Raw genomic sequence first — 11,303 nt, 5'->3', positions numbered from 1 at the left:
GAATGAAAATTATGCTACTTGTAGTACCTGTTAGTGAAATCTTAAGATGCTACATTTGGCATATTGCCCAACTCACAGGGGACTAATTGTGATCATTTTGCTTAATTCATCCAGGATGATGTAGTTAATTCAGCCCAATTTCATCATTCGATATATGTAGAGGCATTAAATATTCGGAATATCAGGTAGTATCATTTACTTCTCTATAGTTCAACTACACTATTACGACATATCTTTTGAGTTTAAGGGTTATGCGTGATTTCATTCGTTTTCAGAGGCAAGATGTTTCACCGAGAGGAGGCAGTAGACTGGCTGCTCAGCAGCTACAGCTTTATCGTCCAAGATGAGACTGCAAATAGTGATAACAGTGTGGAGCCTGAGACTGATTAAGATGCACCTAGATTTCGGTCAGCGGTCACCGATGAGGGCGCTTTTCACGTGCTCCACACTTCCAGATGTACAGTTAAGTTTGGAACATGTACAGACTACTGTTTCACTAGTTTTCTTTCGGTACGGTAGTAAAAGTAAGAGTATGGTTGCAGGTATACAGACACTGCCAGAGAGAGAGAGAGAGAGAGAGAGAGAGAGAGAAGAAAAGAAATGAGTACCAAAATTCGATGGATATGCACAGAAAAAGAAAGCCAGGATTTCAAGGGAACCATGGTGATGGTGTAATGGCTCCTGGATGGAAGAATCACGGGCACTGGCATAGAGCCACTGTCTTTAATTCTAGGATACTGAAAGGACTGATTCGCAATCCCTTAAGGGTAGACTTGCTAATAGTAACATTATAACCCATTTTTACAAAATTCCCCTCTAAGGAAAAGAAATGGAATCTGCGGCTATTTCGGCATGTAACTAATCAGTTTTTGTTGAATACTTGGCTGGTGTATAATAGAGACTGTGGTGGTTTTCATGAATCTGAGTAACTTCATTTGAGATCTGTAATCATACCAGATCAGTAAGCTCTACACTTACCGAGACTGTGAAAAAGATCCCTCTTCCCTAGAGCCAAGCTTTGGCCCAGTTCAGGCGTGGATATGTACGTGCCAGTCCAAGGCCATCGGGCACAACGAGTACAAACCCCAGATGACAGTGTAACTTGTAATATAGCTTTTTCCACGTGCCAGTCCAAGGCTATCGGGCACAACGAGTACAAACCCCAGATGACAGTGTAACTTGTAATATAGCTTTTTCCATGCCCCAAATAGCACTGAGAGAAGACAAATAGGAAGCTTTGTATTATCAGTATGGATGGCTTACGCAGGTTAAGAGCTGCTTCTTTTGAATGTAAAGTAACCCTTTACCCAAATGTATGCAGAAATTGTTTATGTAACAACACTGATAAAAAAAAAAAGAAAAATCAAGCAGGAATCTGTTTATTGTGCACTGTCCCGGTCTGTTGTAACGGCAAGCCATTGTTCCGAGTACACCAATACAGTTCGCAGATTATTCATGGGCATGAAGAGTCTAGGAATATGTTGAATTGGTGTTTGTTACATTGTAGAGATAGTTGGTGTTCAGAACACAGACGAAATTTAACTCGTATGTGACTAGGAAGTGTGGTTTCAGACAGATGTTTTTCTTCTAGGATGGCGTTTAAGACTAGAGTTAGGAAGACGGTTTTTTAATGCTCGGTGGGTTACATCACTGTGTCCATGTTATCTCAGTGTTGTGCTTGTTGGGTTTTGGGAGATGCGTGAGTGTTTACGTTGGTGAAATGTAAAGTAGGAGTAGCTATTTCTATTTAGGGGCTGGTGGTTAGTTATGGAGCGGTGAATATTAACGGTCTGTTGCTGTAGTAAAGAAGTAAGTGAATGTTTGCGATCCTTTCCACTTTTCATAAATATATCCTTTTAGTCACTTCTTCCTCACTCATTTTTTTTTCCATGATTCTAAACCATATCATCACACCAAAGACTACTTTGCATCACGCTTTACTCAACTCAGACATATTCCGCTAACTACCACTGATTACGGCCATTCCTTACTCTATCCCTCTATACATTATTTACTCTCATGCATTTCATTTCCAACACCAAGCCTTTTCCTTACTATTGCATTTAGGACCTTTTAGCTGCCAGGGTCGTTATGGTCGTCGACTTCAAAATGTATCCATCAACTGAAAAATCTTTAACACCTTTTCTAGATGTTAATTCTAAGACCACATACATTATCAATGTGCGTGTGACTCGTGCATTACTTAAGTGTGCTGCTCACTGTTTAATCCATGCTTCACTGCTTACGAGGGTCTCTAGGATTATTTTCAGGCATACCAAGTGAGTTGTGAGGTTTGTTTAGAAATGTTATTGTCACAAACTAGGATAATTAATGATGGTTTTACCTCAGAAATATATATATATATATATATATATATATATATATATATATATATATATATATATATATATATATATTATCCTGTAAGACTGACAGGACAACAAAAAAGTAACCAAAGGGCCCAGGTCTTGTACAGACGTCCTCGACCTTTTTGAATATACTTTCCAGAGTATGGAAAACGTTTAGGCTGTAGTGTCTGGAAACAATACGTAGGATGTCACTACAAGCAATAATGGCTGTATATTACGCAATCGAGGAAAAGGCATCCATTTCAAGATAACAACCGCTCCCACTCAACATACCCTTCTGCGAGGTCGTAACCATTGGGCTCCTGCTCCGGCATTAGAAGTTCCTCCTGACGTGACATCTACGTTGCAGATTTCCACCTCAGGCATGACTCGCGTGGGACATCGTTTCCGTCCGTTAAGAGGAGCTGTAACAATGGAACCAACGGCCACGGCCACCCTTGCAACCCAGGCAGAAACGAGCAGCTTCCATTCAACCAGGAACAGAGGGACGCTCTATACACACTTACTAGAGCTCCATGTAGAATCTGCTGCCACACACTTCCTTCATGTCCTCCTGCTTCATCTATAACATGCATCATCCTTATCAATTGACTCCTGTCATGACTATCTCCTATATCTCAACCTACCTCACTTGCCCTCTCTCCTTCCTCACCATAATCCTGCATCTCCAATGGTAATAAAAAGAATGTGGTTGAGAGAGCAGAAGAGGTTGTGTTGAGATGGTTTGGATATATGGAGAAATCCAATGGTAATAAAAAGAATGTGGTTGAAAGAGCAGAAGAGGTTGTGTTGAAATGGTTTGGATATATGGAGAGAATTAGGAAAGGTTGACAAAGAGGATATATGTGTAAGGGGTGGAGGGAACAAAGAGAAGCGGGAGACCAAATTGGATTGGAAGGATGGAGTGAAAAAGATTTTGAGCGATCGTGGCCTGAATCTGTAGAAGGGTGACAGACGTGCAAGGAATAGAATGAGTTGGAACTGTGGTTCACCCGGGGATGACATTCTGTCATTGGACTGAACCAGGGCATGGGAAACGACTGCGGTAAACCATGGAAAGGTCTGTGGGGCCTGAATGTGGATAGGGAGTTATGGTTGCAGTGCATAACACATAATAGCTAGAGACGATGTGAACGAAAGTGGCCTTTTTTGTCTGTTTTCCTACCGCTACCTCGCTGGCGCAGAGGGGGGCGAGGTGGCGACGAAAGGATGAAGGCAAGAGAGTATATCTATTTATCTATCCATCTATCCATATATCTATCTATCTATCTATCTATCTATCTATATATATATATATATATATATATATATATATATATATATATATATATATGGATTTATTGTGCTTGTATGTATGTATGTCTGTATATAAGTGTATGCGTCTTTCTTCGTCTGTGTCCTAGCGCTACCTCGGGAAACGGCATCACGTATGATAAATATATTAAAAACACTCGTTGTTAAATGTTTCCGTATTCGTCTCTTCTAGTTCCAGGAATCATAACAGTTCAACCCCCTAAGAACACCCATGGAAGGTCGTAACAGTTACATTGAACACCTGAAAAAAAAACTGCTGAAAACTTTTCTATTTCTGGTTATAACTTGACCTCCTTAATGACCTTAACAATTGATCAACCAGGTGACGCCCGGCCTCGCCAGATCCACGACCTTCATCTGCAATGTCTATATATTTCCTGAAGGCGCAACGTTCAAGTTATGGCTCCATGAGGAGGAACTCACTGCTGCGTTTCTTAAGGATTCATCACCTCGATAAGTAGATCGCGTAACACTTTGAGTTGATATCACAGCGTAAAAACGCATTGAGAAAATAAACCGATAACAGTTGATGCAGATTAACGTAAAATTCTAGTTTAGTTTCATTTTCTTTTTTTGTTTCCTTGCGCGACCCAATGTAACCATTTTTGTGAAAGTGTGTTGTAATGACGATAGGAATATATTTTTATTGGCTTCAAGGCACATTGATGTCAAATTACATATACATCTTTGTCGGGGTAATTGCTCCTTATCATCGTGTTAGTCGTGACAGAAAAACATTTTCTTCCTTATTGGAAAGGATCACAATTTTGCGCGTGATCAAGATATTCCTATGAGTCCACGGGGAAAATGAAACACGAAAAGTTCCCAAGTGCACTTTCGTGTAATAATCACATCATCAGGGGAGACACAAGTGAGGAATATAACAGTCAGTTGATATACATCGAAGAGACGAAGCTAGGACGCCATTTGGTAAACATTTGATTGTCACATGTTTACCAAATGGCGTCCTAGCTTCGTCTCTTCGATGTATATCAACTGACTGTTATATTCCTCACTTGTGTCTCCCCTGATGATGTGATTATTAAACGAAAGTGCACTTGGGAACTTTTCGTGTTTCATTTTCCCCGTGGACTCGTAGGAATTTCTTCCTTATGTAAACTGTTGTTTATAACTGAGTATCTGGCAACGTACCTCGTGTGAGTGATGATACGAAGCATAGACAGAACAGATAGTTACCCAGAGACCTTAGTCGTGATGGTGAGTACAGCATTCCCTTATTTACGATGAACGAACATAAAAGTTGATTAGTGATTTTACTTTAGCAAAATATGTTGTCATTGAACATAGTGACATATTTTACCAAGCATAGCATAGAGATTATATACTAATACTTATGTCGTATGTGGTCCTACTAATACATTCGAAATGATTCATAGAAGCACAGAGATTATTATTATTAGTGTTGAAGAAAAATATAAGTAAACTGAACACTGTGGAATAATTTCATTGTCTAAAACTAGTGTCAAAAACACGAAGTGAAATTAGTATATTCAGACTAAAAACTAGCATCGAAGAGCTGAGTGCGGTTATTAGCACTAAATTTGGAAGAATGTGTTAATTACAAACACATCAAGATCTCCCAAACAGCGACATACATCTTATTTACTATTATTTCTTTCTTATGAAATAGAAGGGCATATAAGAATAGTATAACGAGTAAGAAACAGGTGATATAGGTTCTATTTTGAAAAAAGTTTGGAGGGAGTGTAGTCGTACGGTACGGTAAGTGCAAAAAGCACCATGGTGATGGCATGTCCTCTGGGCAGTGATGCCAACTCGTCGTTTAAATAGTTTTGGTGTACTTGCCCTTATGCCGAAATAAGTAGCTTATATTAGAATGATATAGTGTATACCTTTCATAGTGCCACCTCGTGTATATGAAATAGTGCATACTTACCAAATTGCCTTCTCATATAAATCATTGGCCGACACTGTCCAAACTGCTGACAACTGTGAATAGCGATATCTGCCCAATGTTATTATTACTGTAACTCATGAGGTGAAGATGAAACAATAATCAATGACTTGTTCGGTTATCTATAGGTCCTAGTACATACACTTAAGAGAAAAAATAATTTCGTCCATGTCGATCTCGGCCCTTGCTTTATGAAATTACGATCACTGGGCCAAGGTCGATGGAATCCATCAATTTTATTAAGTTACTCAGAGTTACACAGAAAAGCAAACATCAGCAGACCGCAGGTCCTGGCTCAGGGTCCTTTCCAGGCTAAAGATTTGTCTTGGAGTGAAAAAGCAGAGGAATCGTGAAAATTACACCTACAAAACCCGCAAATTATGTCGGTCGAGGCTTTGAGGCAAAGTATTTATCGTTCGGTCTTAAATGTGTTACTGCTAGCAATTCCGAAGACAAGTTAACATTCCTGTTGAGTGAGAAAAACCTATTAAGGCCCATGAAAATAAAAGCTGTTTGATCTAAATTCCGAAGACAAGTTAACATTCCTGTTGAGTGAGAAAAACCTATTAAGGCTCATGAGAATAAAAGCTGTTTGATCTAGCCCTAAGTATTTGCTATGACGAAGATTGGTGGTATGATCATTGCAACAGTTTGTTAAGCTAACATCAGCCTTTTCTTTTCAAGCTTCATCTAGGTTTTCTTGCCCGTGTTCATGGGATTTATTTCTCAGAAGACTGCTGGTGTACTCTATTACATTCCAAGTATGGATTAAGCATAACCTTAGCGATATGACAGCCCACTTATACATTGTTAAACAAGATTTACCTTATTGTTCCGTATTCTGCAATGAAATCAGTTTTCGGTGTATGGCACCTAAGAATCAGAGATACCAGTAGTTTTCCTATTGACTCAACAAATAAGTTGGCAAAATTTCTCCAGAGGCTCCTGTGATTTTTTCTGGTAAAAGTGGGTGTCTCACTTCGTGACACACTACAGTGGCTGACTCTGACACACTGCACTGGCTGACGCTAACACACTATATTGGCTCACTCCTAGACACACTACAGTGACACTCCCTGACAGTACAGTGGTTCGCTCCCTTACATACTGCAAGGGCTCGCTCCCTGACACACTTCAATGGCTCACTCCCTGACACACTGCAATGGCTCACCCCCTGACACTACAATGGCTCAGTCCCTGAAATACTACAGTAGCTCTCTCCCTGACATGCTGCAGCGGCTCTCCCTGACACACTATAGTGGCTCACTCCATGACACACTACAATGGCTCACTCCCCAACACACAGTTGTGGCAGGCCTAATGACCTTCCCCATAGGTCGATGGCCGTAGAACCCAACAAACTACTGTGGCTTACTCCCTGACTCACTACAAAGTGTCTCACTCCCTGACACACTACAAAGTGGCTCACTCCCTGACACACTACTGTGGCTGACTACTAAGTTAACTCGACGGCAGCCCATCTTCAGCTGTGAAATCATCATGCCACGATTCACTGTAACATTTTTAGTACGTGTGGGCCGATATCGACATTGATCGATAGGAATTTTTCCCCATGTATGTATGTATGTATGTATGTATGTATGTATGTATTGAAGTTATACATCAACGAACAAGTTATCAATTACTGCTCATCATTGATATTAAAGATGGGCCGAAATCGTAACCTTACTGTCGGCCAACCATATAAACGAGGAGGATATTTGGAAGGCATACATAATGTTATTCAAGTACATTTTTGCTAATATGGTTTTGCACCAGTACACAAACGCATTATATAAACGACGAGTTGGCACCATCGCCTAGGAAACATTATCATCAGCACTTATCTATAAGTCCTATATCAATTAAATTAAATCAAAACCTATATCACCAGTTTCTTGGTTATTTTATTATTCTTATATACTATTTCATTTCATAAAAAAAATAGTACATAGTATAAATACGATATATGGCAATATCTGGCAGATCTATCCTGAGAGCGCCTACATTTTTTCTTCAATTGGCCTCGAATCTTCCCCTTTCATGTCAAACATTGTTCTTTGAGCTTATATGAGCTCAATTAAGGCAATTTTAAGGCATAATTTGCAATAATCTGATATACATAAGATTTCTCCACGCATTGGGCAGTAAGACAAAACCCCAAAATATTTATGGGTTGAGAACCTGCTTCCACCATGGCCTTCTCAAACTTGATTTCAGAAGACACTTTGTAATAGCCTTAGAAGTTGATATTATCATGTAGATCGTTGTTTAACTTTTTTCCATTAAAGCTTGAGAAGCCGTAGATCAGGGCCCATGAGGGGAATTTCAACAAAGGATACGAAGTTTCTTTCGGGTCCCCTTCCCTTCTCCATTAATCATCGTCTTTATCCTCTACGGTTTTATGCCTTAAGCTGTAAGGACAAAAAAAGGTATGAAAGATAAGAGAGAGGTGGAATGGAGCGCTTTGTTGATTTTCTGCATTTTATACGATCCTAGGAAATTCCCGAGCGCCTTGTCTCTATGGGAAGGTTTAACTATTCTGTAAGGACCGTTCTTATGTAGTTTACGGTACCGATCGTAATCACTTGAAAGCAAATGAAGTAGTTTGATAACAGCTGGTAAGCAACACTTTTCTTGATATTCATAACATACTTATTCCCCCTTATAATTGCCACAAGTATCCGTAGCACCTTTTTCTTTGAATAGGGGCAATAATAGCTTTCACCCAATCCTCAGGCACAACCATCTTCTTCCGTATTGAATTACATATGAAATGCATCCACTTTATCACACTTCCTCCATACTTAAACATTTCAGCAGATATCCTATCCACTCCAGGTGCCTCTCGTACCTTCCAACCTCATTATCACCCATTTTACCAGGTTTTAAAACTTTAAGGCTGTGATCAGGTCACCCCCTCACCTTTGACTACTTAGTTGGGCAAATTCAAGGCCTTTGTTGCATTCTGGCCCATATCAATTTAGAGTTTACTTTCTTACACTTTAACACATACTCCCACAACTCCTGCTTCGGGAGGAGTGCTTCTCCTTCCTTTGCTCTTGTCCTCTAACTAACCCATGACTTTACTCCCAAGACATTCCCAAACTACTCTTCCCCTTTACCCTTGAGCTTCGTTTCACTCAGAGCCAAAACATCCAGGTTCGTTTCCTCAAACATACTACCTATCTCCCCTTTTTTCTCATTTTGGTTACATCCTCACACGTTTAGACACCCCAATCTGAGCCTCGAGGAGGGTGAGCACTCCCCGCATGATTCCTTCTTCTGTTTCCCCTTTTAGAAATTTAAATACAAGGAGGGGGGGTTCCAGCCCCTCCACTCCCGCCCCCTTTAGTCGCCTTCTCTAGGGAATACGTGGGAAGTTTTCTTTATTCCCTATCCCCTGGGATAGGGCATGATCATTAAAAAAATGAGTGTAAAACAGAGGTGCGATAGAAAGCTGAGTATGATTGAGAGAGTTGAACAGGGTGTGCTAAATCTGATGTATGGATAGGACGAATGAAGAGAATATATGTGTCTCGAGTGGAGGGAGCAAGGGGCAGGGGCCGAGAAGGATAATGAAGGATGGATTGAAAGAGGCTTTGAGAAATTAAATCTTGAACTTGCAGGAGGGTGGGAGGCATGCATTGGAAACAGCAAATTAGAGTGATGTGATATACAGAGGACGAAACGCTATAATGGGCTGAACCAAGGCATATAAAACTTTCAGGGAGAACCACAGGAAAGTTTGTTTGGCTTTGCTTTGGATAGGGGGCTTTGATTTTGGTTTATAATTCATGACAGCTAAAGAGTGAATAGGAACAAGTGAGGCATTTTTTGCATGTTCCTCGTGATGTCTTGCTATGTGAGAAATGACAAACTGGTTTGAAGAAATATATATACACGACATAGGAACCCACATGAGAGAGACACCACCCATGCAATTTCCAACTGATAGATGTAGGCCTCTTGCCTGGGTTTTTATAGCCACCACCAGAAACCAGCAGGGATGGAGAGCTTGGTACATTTCAAGTACAGGAAGTATTTTGGAATAAGGTCACTGCTCCAGAGATATTTTTTTGTCCAAAAAAGACATATGAGGCACTATGTGGCATATTTGAAGGTTTCAAAACTTTTCTCACGTGTCACCCATATTGGCTCAAACCTCAGCCTAGCCTTTCAGAATGCTGCCCCTAAAAAAAGCACTCCACTGTCATGGTTCCTTCGGTATGCCATTAGATACAAGTACCTCTCTTTCTCTAAGTGTAACCCTCACAAATTCCTCAAAGCATACACCAGGTCCACTCTTTGAGTCAGTTTCTCTCTAGTCTGAAAAACTGGAGGAAGTGAAGTGTTTTAGATATCTGGGAGTGGATTTGGCAGTGGATGGAACCATGGAAGCGGAAGTGAATCATAGGGTGGGGGAGGGGGCGAAAATTCTGGGAGCCATGAAGAATGTGTGGAAGTCGAGAACATTATCTCGGAAAGCAAAAATGGGTATGTTTGAAGGAATAGTGGTTCCAACAATGTTGTATGGTTGCGAGGCATGGGCTATGGATAGAGTTGTGTGGAGGAGGGTGGATGTGCTGGAAATGAGATGTTTGAGGACAATATGTGGTGTGAGGTGGTTTGATCGAGTAAGTAACAATAGGGTGAGAGAGATGTGTGGTAATAAAGAGAGTGTGGTTGAGAGAGCAGAAGAGGGTGTTTTGAAATGGTTTGGTCACATGGAGAGAATGAGTGAGGAAAGATTGACCAAGAGGATATATGTGTGTCAGAGGTGGAGGGAACGAGGAGAAGTGGGAGACCAAATTGGAGGTGGAAAGATGGAGTGAAAAAGATTTTGAGTGATCGTGGTCTGAACATGCTGGAGGGTGAAAGGCGTGCAAGGAATAGAGTGAATTGGAACGATGTGGTATACCGGGGTCGACGTGCTGTCATTGGATTGGGGCAGGGCATGTGAAGCGTCTGGGGTAAACTATGGAAAGTTGTGTGGGGCCTGGATGTGGAAAGGGAGATGTGGTTTCGGTGCATTATTACATGACAGCGAGAGACTGAGTGTGAACGAATGGGGCCTTTGTTGTCTTCCTAGCGCTACCTCGCACACATGAGGGGGGAGGGGGTTGTTATTTCATGTGTGGCGAGGTGGCGCTGGGAATGAATAAAGGCAGACAGTATGAATTATTTACATGTGTATATTTATATATGTCTGTTTGTGTATAGATATGTATACGTTGAGATGTATAGGTATGTATATTTGTGTGTGTGGACGTGTATGTATATACATGTGTATGTGAGTGGGTTGGGCCATTCTTTCGTCTGTTTCCTTGCGCTCTCTCGCTAACGCAAGAGACAGCGACAAAGCAAAAGTGTTTTAGATATCTGGGAGTGGATCTGGCAGCGGATGGAACCATGGAAGCGGAAGTGAATCATAGGGTGGGGGAGGGGGCGAAAATCCTGGGAGCCTTGAAGAATGTGTGGAAGTCGAGAACATTATCTCGGAAAGCAAAAATGGGTATGTTTGAAGGAATAGTGGTTCCAACAATGTTGTATGGTTGCGAGGCGTGGGCTATGGATAGAGTTGTGCGCAGGAGGGTGGATGTGCTGGAAATGAGATGTTTGAGGACAATGTGTGGTGTGAGGTGGTTTGATCGAGTAAGTAATGTAAGGGTAAGAGAGATGTG

The 11,303-nt window shown here is 41.0% G+C and overlaps 1 protein-coding gene across 3 annotated transcripts in view; it reads left to right on the top strand.

Annotated features, from left to right (window-relative positions):
• Positions 1 to 352: 352 nt before the first annotated feature.
• LOC139750216 (probable cytochrome P450 CYP44) overlaps positions 353 to 11,303 on the top strand; it is a 122,846-nt gene continuing 111,895 nt past the window's right edge. Inside the window, exon 1 of one of the 3 annotated variants that reach the window (XM_071664695.1) lies at positions 353 to 462. Coding sequence is in view for 2 of the 3 variants with exons in the window: in XM_071664697.1 (XP_071520798.1) it covers positions 4,848 to 4,901 (54 nt within the window). In the remaining variant the exon portion in view is untranslated. Of the gene's footprint in view, positions 463 to 4,760; positions 4,902 to 11,303 lie in introns of those variants that run through there. The other 2 variants (XM_071664697.1, XM_071664694.1) reach the window with 2 other exon arrangements.

Source organism: Panulirus ornatus, chromosome 9 (assembly GCF_036320965.1).
Source record: "Panulirus ornatus isolate Po-2019 chromosome 9, ASM3632096v1, whole genome shotgun sequence".
NCBI classification, from domain to species: Eukaryota; Metazoa; Arthropoda; class Malacostraca; order Decapoda; family Palinuridae; genus Panulirus; species Panulirus ornatus.
The sequence above is the reverse complement of the archived record's forward strand: the minus strand, read 5'-3'. Positions and strand labels throughout refer to the sequence as shown.